General features: G+C 39.2%; 1 protein-coding gene across 2 annotated transcripts in view; it reads right to left on the bottom strand.

Annotated features, from left to right (window-relative positions):
* NRP1 (neuropilin 1) overlaps positions 1-16,920 on the bottom strand; it is a 113,427-nt gene that overhangs the window by 20,190 nt on the left and 76,317 nt on the right. The window contains exons 8-12 of one of the 2 annotated variants that reach the window (XM_062506816.1): positions 13,561-13,716; positions 10,742-10,886; positions 9,009-9,340; positions 4,329-4,473; positions 1,353-1,457 (exon numbers count right to left, since the gene is read on the bottom strand). In XM_062506816.1, coding sequence (XP_062362800.1) covers positions 1,353-1,457; positions 4,329-4,473; positions 9,009-9,340; positions 10,742-10,886; positions 13,561-13,716 — 883 coding nt within the window. The remainder of the gene's footprint in view (positions 1-1,352; positions 1,458-4,328; positions 4,474-9,008; positions 9,341-10,741; positions 10,887-13,560; positions 13,717-16,920) is intronic. The other variant, XM_062506825.1, reaches the window with a different exon arrangement.

Raw genomic sequence — 16,920 nt, 5'->3', positions numbered from 1 at the left:
CAGAGCCTCCTCTATGTGCAATATGTCTCTACCTACTGGGCTTTGCAAGACAATGTAGGGCTCTGCAGGAAGCCCTAGTGTTTCTTGACCTGCTTCTTTCTCTTCTGAATAATAAATAAATAAATCACATTGTTTAGTAACATTGGAAGCTTTCTGAGCTACCTTAGCACAATACAGACTATTTTATCGGACTTCCTTCATGGCTGTTTTCAAAAAGAATGAGGTTCATCTAGGACATTGATTTGAAAAGCAGTGACAGTGATCGTGCACTGTCTTTTCCACTCAAGAATTGTTTTTTCAATTTATGATTTGCAACATGCAATTACAGGAAATGTTGGCAAAGCTCAGAAAGGGTATGATATTGAAATTTCACTTTCATTTATATCTGCTGCCTGATGTTCGACTTGGCTCATTCCAAAAAGCCAATCTCTTACCTAAGCTCACCTAATGTCCTCTTGGACAGCTATTGCCAGATTTTAATGCTATTTTATGTCATGGATATAAGAAGCAATAAACATTTATTAGATGACCACATCAGGGAGCAGTGATGAAATAACTTGTGTCGCTGCATCTAAAAACAAGCTCGGTTACTGCAGATGTATAGATCTAATCAGACACGGAGATTTGTGGAACAAGTGACCTCCAAGAAGAGATCAAAAACATAGAAGTGCAGTGTCAGCTGTCTTAGAAAGACTAATGATTCTGTTCAGAAGCGTGAGGATATGAAACCTAGCAAGCTTCCTCTGTTCCAGTTGCAGTCTATGTTACACCTCCCCCTCCTGTTTTTCTGCTGGTGATGGCAGCTTGGAGAACATCAGCCTCTCTGTGGCTGTAATGCAGCATAGACAGGGAAGCTCATGGAAACATTTCTGGTGGTGTGAGTATGTGGCAGTACACTTTGATGAAATAAATGTATTTTGTTTCTCACTGGGAAAGGTTTGGAGATGGGATTTGAGTCCTATACTAAGTTTTAGGCAGGAAGCCTATATGTAAACCAAGCAATAGTTCAAGTTCTTCAATCTCAGACAATAAATCTCATGAGTATTGTCCAGCTTTTCTTCTTAGTAAGAGAAAGTTTGATTAGAAGATTTGATTAGACACAATTGCTGCTCCAAAAATTGCCCTCTCTTCCATCAAGTCACTATTATTTTCTCCAAAAATTACATAGCTGAGAAAACAATCAAAAGTATTGTCATATGTAAAAGGCAGATGCCCATGTTTTGACAGCACTAGCGATACAAACTGCATACTAATGTCCGTTAATACTGAGTGGTTAAATCAGTGCAAACATTAAGCTGGTGATGGATATGAGCTACAAGGAAGCTGCAATGGAATGAGGATGGTTTCTGCACCTGTCAGTTGGTAGTCATCACCTGTGCCACTGTGACAGTTTGCCTGGTCGTCATCACACTCATCCACAGGCTTGCCTTCAGAAACGGTAGGGACAGCAGTCGGAGCTGAAACAAAACCCAGTTGTTCAGTTAAAACACATGCTGGAGAACCAGCATATAGCTGGAAGCAACATTCTGATGATCACCATGTGTTGTATCTGAGGGTTGAAGCAACTCTATTTTGCAGGTTGCTTAGTACTTCTTTGAAATGGGTACCTGTTCTGCCTCCTGCACTGACGCGTATCTGAGCTCAAGGGCTGAGCAGAGCTGGGCAGCAAAGTCCCAGACTGTCTATTCGCTGGTTGATGGGTGTTTGTTTGTCCTATCAAGTAATAGTGAAAGCCTGGTAAGGCAGAATGAGAGTCCTGGAGGGTAGTGTGTGGGGTAGAGACCCCACAATTTTATTGCTCTCAGAAGTCCCAGTGAGTGGGCCTGTGCAGAGGAGCAGGAGGGGTACCTGCTCAAGGTAGTAATTCTCTAGCACACAAGGCATTGATGAAGAAACCTCTCTGCAGAGCACATGTAAGAGAGGAAACGTTCGAGCACGGCTCTGGTAACAGCAGCAGGAAGGCAGTATGATGTGAAATCACTTTGTGCTCAATAAGGACACGTGGAAGGAGTTTCTTTTGTTTTTTGTTGAAGTTATAAATAAATAAGACATCAGTGATGTCAGTCATCCCTCCCGGCCACCTGCCTGCTTCTCACTGGTGATGACTTTCCGGTAGCTGCAGCCTAACCAGTAAAAGTATGAACTTGGTTATTACAGTTGAAAGCTTCAGATTTGTGTAAGATGCCAGAAAACACGTAGCCCAGTATCTGCAAAGCGCACCACATCTGGAAAACCAGAACAAAGACACTTGGTGCTACGTTTATGTTTCATGCTGCACGTATAGTTCCCTGGCTTAAGATAAGCACTCCTGGAATGTGATCCAGGCTTTTGTCTCTTCTCACTTACTGTTATTTTCATTAGCAATCTTTTTCACTCATTATAGGCTATGCCTATAGGCATTGTAGGCTATGTATGTCTTTTGCAGATTCTTCTGCCCTCAGTGTCTGCTGGCCACAGATCATTTACACTGACTTCTTGGCTTGAAAATGTCAGGACAGGTGGTAGTTTTTGAAGTAGCAATATTATGGGATAAAACATTCCTCATTAGGACTCTGACCTATGCTTTACAGGTTCAATCTATCCCTAGTTAAAGAAACACTTCTGTACCTATTGTGAATTATGCATAACATTTGCTACCCATTTTGCTATAAAAACCCCTCTGGGGGGATCTCTCTAGCTTTCTACATCCAGTTAAGTTTCTTAACTTGATCTTTGTGTCCCTGTATAGCCTCCAGCTTGCCTACGTCTCTGCCATCATTTCATATATGCCCCCTGGGATGCTTCAAGCACACAAAACTTGCCCTTGCTCATTACTGCTGAAGAGCTGATTTCCAATTCTCTCTGTGCCAACCTCCATGCTTCTTTTCTCATCTCAACTCTTTTCTTGCTCAGTAAATCTCAAGTGACTTCCTTCAACTCCCTCCTTAAGATGCATTATACCACATCAGGCATTATTGTGCTTCTCTGACAGGCAAATGGAAATTGACCTCACTTGTCCATGGGTGACCTACAGGTGAGCATACATCAAAAGTATACCATAGCAGAAAGAAAAATGTGAAAATATGTGTCCTAGAGGGAAAAGGAAGTTTGGCTAAAAGCAAAGGCTCCTCCATCTCACTGAGCAATATATTCTTGCAGGGTGGTCTACAGACTCACTCCTGGATGGCTGGGTGACTACAGGAGCCCTGTAGCTGAAGGGCTTTGCCCACAGGTTTTGAGTTTACATAAGGCAGGTGCTGGGTTTTCTTTTTTTCTGAGCAAGTAGCACAATAGTTTGCAGGAACTAAGATTCCCACAGGAAATGAGGACTTCCTGCAGGAACTAAGAAGTATTTCCAACCTCCCCACTTTCCGGGCCAAGTAAAATCCTATTTATTCAGTCACTAAACTAAAAAAAAAACAACACAAAACTCATCAGTTCTCACAGCAAATGCCTCCCTCACTTCCCTTTTGGGGGAGAAATGGTGAGAAAGAAATGGAGGTAGAGCAGTTTTTTCCATTCTTCCCATCTTGGGAGCCCATTCAGCAGCTTCTATAAGAGGTGTCATCTGAAACCCCAAATAATATGGTTTGTTATTCTGTGTATTTTTAAGCTGTGTGGTTTATAAGCCTCACCACTGTACCATTATCCACCAGATAAAATTGTTAAACTCACATAGTGCTATCTGTAGTTATCTATGAAGTTAAATAATTATGTTTATATAACAAAAATCAAAGCGGACTGCATGTCACAGTCCAAGGACAGATGTCTAAACTTTGCTTTTCCTGGTCTTTCATCTCCTACATACTCTTGCAAAATTAAAGCTCAGTAAAGAACAAAGAGGCCCCCTTTACCCCCCAAAAGTAACACCACAGACACTGTCCAGTCAAGCGATCTTTGCCCAGCATAGCTTGTGACATTCAGGTCCTTTGAAGGATAGAGGGACATAATTACTATTTTTAGTGCAAAGCTCTGGATTCTTGGAAAACATCTCCTCCAGGGTTGTATCATGGTAACATAAAATTTAAGTTCCTGTCTTTATTCTCTCCTAATAGCTCCATGATTCTCAAAAGTACAATCATAAGGCTGCTTAAGGGAATGGAAAACCATGTGGAGAATATCACTGTGATTCAACAAAGGAATAGGAAAAATAATAATAATTGTGCCTTGGGCACACTCAAATGTTGCAGAGAGGAACTGAATAGGCCAAGAAGCAGCACTAATGGCAGCCATGGAAGCAAGAGTCCGATGTGCTGTCTGTGCAGACACAGCAGTCTTCAGCAGCAGAACAAACAGAGAATGTATTTATGAAAATAACAAAGTGCATCCATTTTTAGCAGAGCAATTACCTTCAAGTTCACAGCCCAGCAGCTCCATTCGCAGCCCCAGTCCCCCGTGTGTGGCTCTCTCAGGGTAGACGCGGATGAATCGTGTCGTTACAGGTTCAAAAGTCCGCAGTTCAGGAGTGTCATAGTTGGTGTTGCCTTCAAAAGTCTGCAAAGCATGACAAATGATACTTGTCAAAAAGAAAAGAAAAGAAAAGTCTATTTTCCACACTCATCTCTTTTCCTTCATTCTCCAGCCTTTGAATTAGGTGAGCAGTAGGCCATATTCTAACGGCTTAATAAGTGTCAGGCATTCCTATCCTAAATGAGAATGGAAAATACATTGTTAAAGCTTCTCGGAAAAGTAATGCATTTCATTTTTCATAAACTCAGTAGCAACCAATCCATCAGGGTCATAACAAGAGCTGAGTGTTTAATGAGACATGTTTTTAAATGACGGTCTGATTTGAGGTTTAACTGGGTGACATTTCCAACACTTCTCAGGGAAAAAAAATGGCTGCGGTGAAGATCCTGTCACCTTTTAAGTGGCTACAATAATAATCCAACTATTCAAGAGAAAATTTCAATCTGATTTCCCCCAGTGACAGAGCTTCACGAGTTGTAGCTATTTCAAAAGGCATAAATTAAACTTCAGGAGCAGTAGCTGCAAGAGTTCTTCCAGTGAGCCTGCTATTGAAGAAGAATTAGAAGAAAGACAAGAAAGCTGCTTCCTGACAAAACTGCAATATAATCCAACAGGCAAGGCAGGTCAGCAAATGTACATTTCAGACAAAAAATCTCTTCTCTGAATTGCACTTTGGGCTCTTCAGACATAATACAACTCTCAATGGCATTTGTTTGATACCTTCAGTTTCTCCTTTTCAGTAATCTTTTGCATATAGAACACATTATAATTTGTACTTATAGCAACACCTCAAGTGCCTCCATGTAGATGATCAGTCTTTAGAAGGAATCAACTGAACAAAGAAACAGTCCTTGGCATGAAAGCTTTATAGCCCAAGATGGGCAAAAGAAGTTATTTTCATCCTATTTTATAGCAAAATAGAATATTTTGAATTCAGAATATCATGTACAGAAGTCTCTAAAGTACAAAATGTGAAAATGTATATGACAATGAAGTAAAAGTATTTTCACATTTTCCATGAATTAGTGAAATGGCAAAACTCTAAAAAAAAAATTAAAATCTTTGAACTGAAGTTCAAATTTAAGATTGGAAGTGCTACCATACTTCCTAAGATACAGCTGTGAAACCAGAAGCATTCCTCAGGAAGGAAACATCAGATGCCCTTCATTTTGGATGAGAACAAAACCCAACCTGCAACTCCTTTGACTCATCTTGGGCAGAGAAAACAGAAGCCATGGGAAAAGCTGGCTGAATTCCTAAGGCAGAAAACCAGCACAGGTAAACCTGATTGCTTCTTGCATTTTCAATGCCGTTCTAAAAGCCTTCCTTGTTTTAACTGTACACCTCTGCATAGTGATCACAATCCTTCTGGCCACTGCTTACAGAGTGCCAGGTGCAAAAGCCAGTGGTGATGGGAGACTGTGAACAACTAAACTAAAAGAATAATTTCAACATCAATGCTGCTTCTACTGCCTAGGGGAATTGCACCTCCAAGGCGGCTTCAATGGGCACTGGTTGACCCAGTGTGCTGCCAGTGCTTGGAAGACAGTTGTCACAAATTCATGTGTAGAAGGCCTGTCAGATCTAACTGACATGGAATTACATATTATTATATTTGAATAACAATATAGTGCAAATGATCAGAAAAGCTACCTACTATATGAAAAAGAATGAATGCCATTTTATGTGTAAAAATTAGACAGACACATGTATCTGAGGAATCCTTGTTCCCTTTTTTAATACTAGTCTAAATAGCAACATATAATAATGAAAACTGATTTATAAAAGACATCACTATGGAGTACTGACACATAGACATTAGGATTCAATAGGCATCTAGAATTACATTGAATCATTGTCCTTTGTAGAGCAGAGCTGCCTGTGATTCAATTTTGACTGCTCATTTAAAACACATACTGATACTCTTTGTGGGAGAGGAGAGAGGAGTGTACAGCAAAACTTCACTTTGTGAGTGTCCTTTATACAAGCTATGTCATAAATTGCTTTACTCCACTACAATGATATAATAAATATGATATATAATAAATAATTGTTATACAAAAGAGGAACTAAGATGGTGAGCAGAAAAAATCTGCCTAACATATTTTAAAATCAAAATAAATATTGCAGGAAAAATTTAAAAGGATGTTCCAAATGGCAGGATGTTCTGAAGTTTCTTGTACCAGAAATGATGAGAGGAACTGTAAAAACAACAGCAAAAAACTCCTGCAAAACAATTCATCCCACCCCCATAAAAATTGGAAGGAGGAATGAAGTATGAAAGAGAAAGATGACTTTATGGAGTAAGCTTGAGTAAGCAAGCCCATGGACAAGAAATACAAATTGGATCTTGAAATGGAGTTCTGCATGGTTATTTGATGATTTGTGATTTTCATTCCTTTGAGTGCTTGTGCTAAATTACAGGGGGAAACACTTTGCACACTCAAAAATAGCTGAAATTGGGTCAGCCAAAGAGGAAGGAGTTACAGCAGTCGTTGTGAAAGCAGCTGCAGGCATGAATGACAAGATCATGTTAAGAAGCAAGGTGATGTTTCACCCTTTGGACACATTCTGTTATGTTTATCCTGTCACTGCTCTTTCTTCTCTGAAATGCAGTTGTTTGTTTATTAAAAGTCACAACTTAAACCAAGTGAAACGATGTGTTTCATTTCATATAACAGGGCTGTTTCTAATCCACGTTCCTGCTGTGACTCATTATAGCATCCTGTCCCATCCAGCTCTACTTACTCTTAAAAACACTGCATTCCAGTATTAACATTTTAAATTCCTCAGGCTCCAAAATCATGAGATTTATCCTATTCTCTTTAAAGGAGACTTGTGCTTTGGAATAAAGTTTATTAAATATATTGAATTTTTGGATGGATTATAATTATGCCACAAGAGATTTGAATTCCATCCTCTCCATTCCATTAATCTTGAAAGTTAATTTCTGGTGGTGATGAAAGCTGAGGATGGGCTCAGTGCATTAGTTAGCACACTAGTTTTCTTGTCAAACTGCTAACTTCTGACAATGATGGCAAGTGCCTGTATTAGAAAACAGAAAGCCATGCAGCAGACGGCGCGCTGCTTCAAAAGCATATGGCATTATTTTTTTCCCTCGTTGAGCCACAGTGTAGAAGTACATGTCAAAACAACATCTATTTTAGAAGGAAAATGGTAAGATCTCATTGTTGATTTACACTCCCTTCACACTTTATGATGAAGTCAAAACTCATGTTAACAAGAGAAAGGAGATGACTGCGAAGGCTGAATCCGTTTAGTTTTAATCCCCCAAACAAATGATGAAAAGTGAGAAAATGCAGACATATTCAGTGAGATTAAAACAGGAGAGAATGAAGTCCAATATTTACCAAATGTGCCTGGAAAAGCTGCATCCATGGGCCCACTCAGCTTTTCCTTTAAGGAAACACAGGTTCCTCCAATGGATGAGTCTATACAGCAAAACAGCTTTTACATCTAATTTTCAAACTAACACAGATGAGATATGGAGCAATTTCTAGGATTGCCATCTGCCAAGCACCACAGTGATTTGCCTTTTGAGGGCACATTTTGGTATATGATTCCCTGGTCATCTCCATACTACAGCACCAATTTGTGAATAGAGAGCTGCATGCCTACTCATTTCCTCAATGAACTGGGTAGGAGGACAAGAAAGAGTTGTGCCTTTTGAGACAAAACTGCACTCTGTGAGCAGTGAAAGCAAAATGGGATGGAAGACTTCAATGGGATTTGGTGTAAATAAGCTAAACCACCAGTGCAATTTAGGTCCTGAAATGCATACATTCAAAGACAAATCAAAACAGATGCATTCCCAGAAACTCTTCTGGGCCTCAGTAATTGTCTTTTCCTTGGAATTGAATCCAGCAATTCACCTGTCCCTCCTCTGGAAATGTCTTCCCAAGCAACTTCCAAGATGCTTCCCTTGTGACAGCAGAATAGTACTTCTCACTTGGGATGGGATAACATGGCAAAAACTTCCTCACTTTCTTTTGGAGGAACTTGATAATTACAGAAAGCCTGTGAAACTCTCAAAGCAATCTATAGCCAGATGAGAAATACAACAGGTACCCCACTGAGCTGAGTAACACCATTCTCATTCTATAGCTCTGACAGAAAAGAAGCAAAATAAAAGTAATTCAAATAAAATTGTCTCAAACTTGTCTCAAACTTGTCTCAAACTTGTTCACTGTCAGTTTTAGAGTTTGGCTTTTTAGAGTAGACTTTTAAATCCCATTGCATAGGATTTGGCAGTAAATTGTCGGCCACAGAGACACCAAGATTGCCAGGAGTCAAGCCTGAGCTAGCTTGTTAAATAAGCAAAACTTGCTGCCAGAGAGGCAAATGTCCTAAGGCCAGCTATTACCCTCAGGCATGGGACAGCTCCCACAGCATTCCTTCAGGGCTGCTGCCCTTGGACTCCTCCTACTTGGCTTCAACCCAGCTGTGTGCCTTTTCTAAGGTCAGACAGAGATGTGTAGAAATGTAATGCAAACTTTTTTTTTTTAAACTCAACTTTTCTTAAGAATTTTCACCCTTACCTTTATCTTTTTCTTGCTGGAATCCATGATCATTTTCCAATCTGATCCATTGTTGCTGTAGCCAATTTTGAATTTTTTCATGAACACTTTGTTTTCTCGGTGCTTGCCTCCTTGTACAATTATGCCCCTCACTATTTTTTCCTCACCGAGGTCTATTTGAAGCCATTCATTTGTATATGGATGAGTAGTTGGTGGCAGTGCCCACCCTGAACGGCTTGTTATGAGGCGAGCATTTTCTGGAATCCAGTTTCTATCCACTTGAGTAGATGCAGTAATCTGAGAGTCAGGAATAAGGCCAGACACCATACCCAGCATCCCAGAACAAGGATAATCTACAGAGAAAAAAAAATCCAAATAAATTAAATATTTATTCTGAACAAGGGCCAAAACAGAAACAGGACATGTCAATTCAACTATCATAATTAATTACTTATTTATTTCTTACACTCAAAATAATCTATTAGATTTGTATATAATTTTCATTTGTTCAAATGTGCACATCCTAGTTTTAGCAGGAAGTACCAAAATACCACAAGTATTTTTGGCTTGGTGGGAACCAAAAGGATCAGAAAATCCTATTCTATTCTTGTTTTCTATTCTTCTTGCTAAGGCAAAGAGTGCAAGGCCATCTGAATTTGTGCATATTTCCTCAGAGAAAACTTCTAAAACCAGCCAAAATCTGGTTGCAGATTACCTCATTTTTGTGACATTGGAAATGGAAATCTTCATACATTAAAATATAATTTATTGTTGCATGTGAGATTTTCCTAATGCATTTCTTTCAGCTCTCAGACCTTCTCAGGTGACACAGAAGCTAAATACTTGCTTCTTTTCTGATCCTAAAAATAAATTAGAAGCACCTGCTAAAAAGGAATGAAGAATTCTAATATCGAATGTAACAGTAGTTCTGATTACCTATATCTAATAGGAAAAGATTTCGTAGAATTACTTGGAATTCTCTAACAAAGTAATCAGTAATCTTATTTTCCTGCTGTATGGAAACCAGTTCTAAGAAACATTTTCAAGACTAAAGAAACACCTTAAGAGAAAAAAAATATCCCTAGAACTATTAAAAATTAGTGCCATTTAGCTGCATTAAGTGCTAAAAATGTGTTAGAAAAATTAGCTTTCTAAAGTCTAATAAATAATGAACATTTTCTTTCAACTGTAAGTTGTATTTTTACTTTACATATAAAGACACTTCCATCATGTAGAAATTCTGGAAAACCTAAAACTGTAAAAAAGATATTTCTAAAAAATTCCTGACTGGTAACTGTGTGATATAAAGGAATTACATTACAATACTGGTCACAACTGGGACTTGACTTCAAACACCATTACTTTCACAGGCTTCAGATCTAAGTGTTTGTACATTACAATCCTTTTAAACCTAGTCATGTATGTTTGCTCCTTCAGAAACCTGCTGAGAAGTACCTATGAATAACAGACTTAAAAATAAGATAGGAATTTGCAAAACATCTGTGTATCTCAGGAATTTTGCATGAAGTTGTAAAGGGATTGCAATAAAAGTAATTAAAACTAAAATATAGTGTCAGAAAAATATTTGGATAACACTGGATGTGTGGGTTGTGGTGTTTTATTGTCTTTTTTTTTAACATTTCTGCATTCAGATCATGGTAGAAATCATGATCATGAATTTTACTCATAAAAAGAAATCCCACAGCATAGGCACAGTAAATTCCTCTGACTTTATAATGTTTCCCAAGACCTACCTGTTATCTTGCAGCCATACACTTCAAATCTCAGTGAAACTCCAGTTTCCCAAGACACAGGTCTAATTCGCACAAACCGTGTTAAAACTGGTTTGGCAAAAGGTCTGTAAACAACATCAGTGGGATTGCTATTCCCTTGAAACACCTTAGTGTGGAAAGAAAAAGTATATATTTGTTAGGTTTTCTCTTAAATGGTGTTTACAGTTCTTCATTTTACAGATAGTTATGATATGAGGTCTAACCAGGCTTGGTTGTGGGGGCTGAGACAAAAGACTTGCGTGGGAAACTATTTCATTAATCTCCTAGCACAGTTTTTGCAGACAGGTTTGCTTTCCTTGGGGAGGGAAAATGAAGATGTAGGGTATTCAGTGATACTAAAAAAGTTGTTCCTAATGCCAGATCTACATTTAGGAATGACAAACACTGGTCTTTGTCATCCAACAACTTCTGTGTCCTGGAAGAATCCCCCAATGACCCACTGGAGCAGTCTTGCTTCTTGTAAACTTACACAATGATGCAGAAAGCTACAGACTCTCAGGCTCAAATTAAAGATTTAGGTTTCCATTAGACCACATAAAAATCCTATATGGATTTATGATTAAAACATGTATTATTTTGCTGACCTTGGGCTTAATATATTGTAAGGTGTATTGTGCAAAGCTTGCTTTGTTAACCTCCTGTTTTCAAATCCTTTTCAACTGGTTCTCAGAATTTCTTTCTCCTTGCATATTGAGTTTGAAGCCTATTTAAAATCTGTATAGCAGGCTCCAAGATTTTCCCTGCATCCCCTGAGGCTGGCAGTCAAATTAGATGAACAATGAGACTTCCACCAGAAGCACATGATTGTGCTGTGCTTTCATGTTGGGGATCCTGTAGACACACTCCTTCCTAGCCCAGCTGAAACCTTGCAATGTTCCAGTCCAAAGAAGGTGATTCAGCTTCCTGCTTCTTCCTCACGTAGAAGGGACCAATTTCCTGTTGTTTTCCATGGATGCAGACCCCTCTCCTTTTATGGGAGATTCTCCCATTTCTTACACACACTGTCCTACTTTCCTGTTTGTTCCTCACAGTAGCTGCATTAATTTGGAGTAGAGGCCAACAGCACACAGCTGTCAACTCATAAGGCTCAGTTACATCTCAAGTAGTTTAAGATAAGAGATTCATATCTAGTAAGAAATTTTTAATGGAACCTCATTTCTTTCCAGAAACTTTTTTTTCTTTTTTTTTTTTTTTCTGTGAGGGCCTGCTGTAGTTTTGCTAAAGTTTGTATCTGACAGAGAAAAAGAGTATTTTTTCCCAAAGGTACACAGATTTTTATGTGTAGTTAGTGCAACACTGGTGTATGGCTGCCTGGAGACCTGTAGCTGCAAACTTTTAATTTGAACTAAAATATCTGGGAGGGAGACTGGTGCATACGTTTTTCTTGTCTTGATCAACAACAAAATTGTGCCATTTTAGAAAACTGTTTTTTTAAATGAACTTTTTGTACAAGTGACACAGGTTTAGGAAATGTTCTCACTAATTAAGGACAGCATGTGCAAGAGAAACTTATGTAAAATACACTCTTGGAGAGTTTACAAATTGAAGCTGGTAATGAGAATCAGGCATGGTCTGATTTTGAAAGAAGCATTTGTTCAGATTACAGAATCCAGAGCCAGGAAACCTCGTGTGTCATACCAGCCACTGTGCTGGCCCCTCTTGTGACTTTGGGCAAGTCTATTATTGTATCTTTATATACATCACTGTACAGTGCTCACATTGTGTCATTTGACTTTCAGAACTTCCAGTAAAACCAGAAGGATAATACCTGTCAGAGAGAAGCTTTCAATATTCATTTTTTATTGTTTTCCAAAGTGCTTCAAAAAAGCAAGATGTATTTGTTAAACACTGCTACCACATTGATTAGATAAATGTAGTGGACTTGGCATAGGACTTACAGATGAGTCAGGGACAAACCAGTAACCAAATATTTAGAGCTAGATAGGGTTACACTGATAGAGTTTGATATTGCCCAGCTCTTCTGTGTCTTTACAGAAGGGTCACAAAAAAGCTCTTTTGAAAGGAGGTACCACAAAACTTTTCCAATTGCATCAGCCCCTGGCAGCCTCTGGGGATGCTGCTCTCAGGCACATCCTGAGTGAGGTGGGAAGGGAGGCACAGCCTCACTGGGGCTATTCATGTGAGAGCTGGAGCAGAACTGACTTCTCAGTAATGAGCTTTATGCTCATGGTAGCGGATAATGACAATTTTTCTTATGAGTGTCTAAAGCTGTTTCATTGGGAGGTCACAGAGAGCAAATCTGCTGATAAATGGAAAAGTGATAAAAATCTATAAGGATGGAAAGATGAGCCTAATCATCTGTCTGCATGACCCCCATCACTGAAATACTTGGAAGTCTAACAAACCACTAATCACTTGCTGGCAGTCCTGCATGGCCATGCACAGGGAGCTGAGGCACTGACACATTACATATCCAGAGCTTCACTGCAGATAATGGACAAACACATTTTTTAAAAAGTTCTGCATAATGTTTTTATGAAGGTCACATAAAAAATCTCTGAGAAACAGGGAAACAGCAGAACAATCCAGTTCAATAGATAGGGCATCACCTTACACCATTTTCAGCTGCTCTAGGCTTTGCATAAACAATTTCTGTTTACTACTGAGACATAAACTGGCTTTTGGCTTTGGGAAATAGTGAGGATCAACTTGACTAAAGCTTATTCCTCTTTTTAAAACAGATGATAGCAACTAAACAGTTCAACAGACTATTTCTCAGCTGAAGAGAGAAAAAAATAATTAAAAAAAAACCAACTTACAACAGGCTTGTTTCCCTCCTTCAGTGTAATCCAGTCCTCTCCATTGGAGCTGACATCTACACGATATGTTTTCAGATAATATTCTTTCTTTGTTTCTTTTGAGATGGCTCCTTGGGTCCCAATTCCAGAAACAAAGCGAAGAAGGCCCAGGTCTACCTGTGGTAGAGAATAATTTGGAATGTGATGACAACCAGTTCAGAGCATAACAACATTGCAGCAGTGGCACCCTCTCTACATTACCCTGTTTTCCAAAAACAATAAGAATTTTATATAAAGCAAAATGCAAAATATTATTGACAATAACATAGACATAATCTCATCTTTTGTAAACAGCATCATCACAGAAGATGGGAAAATTTGCCTAATTAGCCAGGAATGTTATTCACACACCAGAGAATTCTCTTTCCTCTGTGAGGGAGGAACCAGAGACACCATAAGTGCAAATGGGAACCACCAGACTGCAGAGGAGTTACTAGAGAAATTCCTCAAGGACCAGTCTGCTGAACAACCCTACTTAATACTTTCATTAAGCACTTGCAGAGATGCTAATGAAATTCCCTAAGGACACTAAGCTGCAAGGTGTTGCCAACACAGAGGAGACTCATGCAGCGAGAACTGAGCGACCCTGAGGACTGCAGCAGTAGAAATGGGATGGAATATACTAGGATAATGTCAAAGTTAGGGACTTAAAGTTAGTCACTTAGAGAATGATAACAAGAATTCTGCTGAAACCCAGAAGATCATCAGTTGCAAATGGAAGAGAAGAAAAGAATCCCAGTGTATATTAGTTGGTCACAAGGTAATTACAAATCACGGTATGGTTTTGTCAGGAAAAAGGTAAATTAGTTGCTAGTACTGTAGGATGCATTTGAGGAAAACAGAAAGAAGCATTAGCACAAGAGCAGTAATTCTGTTCCAACGATCAAATGCCACGAACTTCTATCATTAGAAAGCAATGTCGTTTTGAACTCGCTGAAGAAATGCACATGATGTGTGTTAGAGGTTGTCTCTCTTCTCTTTCTCCTTCTCTCATAGAAGTACATTGTCCATTACAAATGGACAAGTGATTTAGGTTAACCTTGCTCTCCCCCATTATTTATTTTTCATCCAGGTATTTTCCTTATCTAGTTCATCATATGGCAACAAAGAAGTATCAATATATTTGGGAGAATGATGTGGGGTGCAGGAATACAGCTACTTAAGTAGCTGGCTACTCAGTTCTGCTGGCAAAAGAAACTTTTATCCCAGTGCACAAGTCCAGCTGCTAAATAGCTGAAACTGGGTGCAAAACTTTCTCACAGTCAGGTTGGTGACTACGCTTTTGTAACCTCTGCCATTTCTTTATTGCCTATTTTTAGCTATAACAACAAACCAATTAAAATAATATTCTTTACTTTCTTTCTCTGCAGCTAGAACCTTCTCTTATTTTTCCTAAAGCAGGTAATTTAATTTCAGTATAAAATGACACTATTCACAAAATATTAATCAGTGTAATTTAACATCAGTTGTCCAGAGTTTAGTAGGATAATAATAGGCTGAATTAACCCTTCTCAAATGAATGGCCCTGTGAATGTCCTAGTCTTTTTCATTATTTCCAAAGTATGTAGGATGCAGAATATATGTGTCCTGTGTCCCACAGGCATCCTTTTTCCTGGATGTATGTCATATATCCAAAGGCACTGGAGCAGCTAAATCAACAGCTCAGCATTCTCTCTCAAAAGACTGAAGGAAGTGCTATTGAGGACAGTGTCTGCTCTCTCAGTGCCCATGTCATATGCAAGGCATTTTGGAGCTCTCCAACACAAGAATAGCAGCCTTGTGTGTGACAGATAGAACTGGCTTTCAGGGCAAAGCCCCTGCCCCAGTTTGGAAGGCTCATAAAGTCTATATGTAACATTTTAGCCCTTGTCTTCAGGGGTGAAATACTGCAACATTTAGTTTTTGTGTGATAAAGAAATGTCAGTCTTTAAAAAAAAGATAAAAAAATCCCAGCACCACCTCACAAAAACAATCAAGTGATTTAAAGTAACTGGAGAGTCTCAGATGTTAGATTGTTGCAATCTTAAAGTTAATGGGGGAATCTGGGCATCATTTCTCTGAGCAATCTCAGCTTAACTTCAAATGCTCTCCAAGCTGTACTCTGCTGATTGTAAAGTGTGCTGCACTGAGTTATGTCCAATGCCACATTCACTTCCAGGCTGAAGTGCACTTGAAAATCTGGAAGTCTGAGGGAGCGCAGAGCTAAGTTATTTAAATGATCTGCTTCTCTTACAATTTGAAACAGCTCTTCAGTTTTGAAATGATTAGGGTCCCAAGCCTGTACCATTCCAACTGATTTGAAATTATTCTAGTAGAGGCTTTTTAATATACAGTAAGTACTTCATTGTGAATAAAGTCAAGCAATGGCCTACTACAAGAGTTCTAGGTATTTGAAGCCAAGTTAAAATTTAACATTGGTGGCTTAGGGAGATTTGATTATTTGATGTCACTGACCAGTCACTGACCATTCAGGCCTGAGGCTTGTCCTGCCAGAAAACTTCAGGCCCCCAAATTTTGCTTGGTCCCAAATTCTGGGATTCAATACAGCTTCTTAATTCCAGGGCTTCAATACACCTTCTTAACTCTAGAGCACTGAATATCCTACTACAGCATCCATTTTACTGCCCAGGATTAAGTCCCAAACACACAAAAGATATAGACATGTACTTTCTTGCCTAAAACCTGGCAGAGCTCTCTCACTGGGAGAGAGCCAGACTCTGAGAGGACTTCTGATTTATTGCCTATAAGTATGGAAGGAAAAGCAACCTCATTAACACTCCTGGCTGCAGTAACTGAGAAAGACATTACTGGAGGAAGGAGGGTTCTCTTTGTTAGGGAGCACCTCTCTTCATATAGATATGCTCTCTCTTCAGGTCAGCAAATCTTTATGTGCTCTTGAAAACTGGAACTATGTCACCAGTAGTCCTCTCCTGGAGTGCCTGGAGTCTGACAGCTCAAGTGTTCAGGACAGCTTTAAACCCCTTGCAAAAGCAATCTGTGACCCCAGACCTGCTACATGCCAAGGGCTGTTTGCTCACAAGCTGATAGAGAAAAGAAGAATAACATTTCTCCATTGGTGTTTTGTGGGAAAGAAGCACTGCAAACAAGAGAGGTGAGACTAAACAGCAGAGAAGCGGAAGGATCTCTTGGAATTTTTAGTACTAGCTCTGTGTCAGTGAAAAGGTCCAGGACAGAGCTAGGGCTTAGAGCATTTACTTCCCTTTGACAGTTCTGTGCAGTGGCCTCTGGAGGTGAACTGCTTCTCTCCAGGTGCATGCAAACAGAATTGCAACACTGTGCACTCCTCTGTGGTGCCTAAAT

Source organism: Cinclus cinclus, chromosome 1, assembly GCF_963662255.1.
Source record: "Cinclus cinclus chromosome 1, bCinCin1.1, whole genome shotgun sequence".
Taxonomy (NCBI): domain Eukaryota; kingdom Metazoa; phylum Chordata; class Aves; order Passeriformes; family Cinclidae; genus Cinclus; species Cinclus cinclus.
The sequence above is the reverse complement of the archived record's forward strand: the minus strand, read 5'-3'. Positions and strand labels throughout refer to the sequence as shown.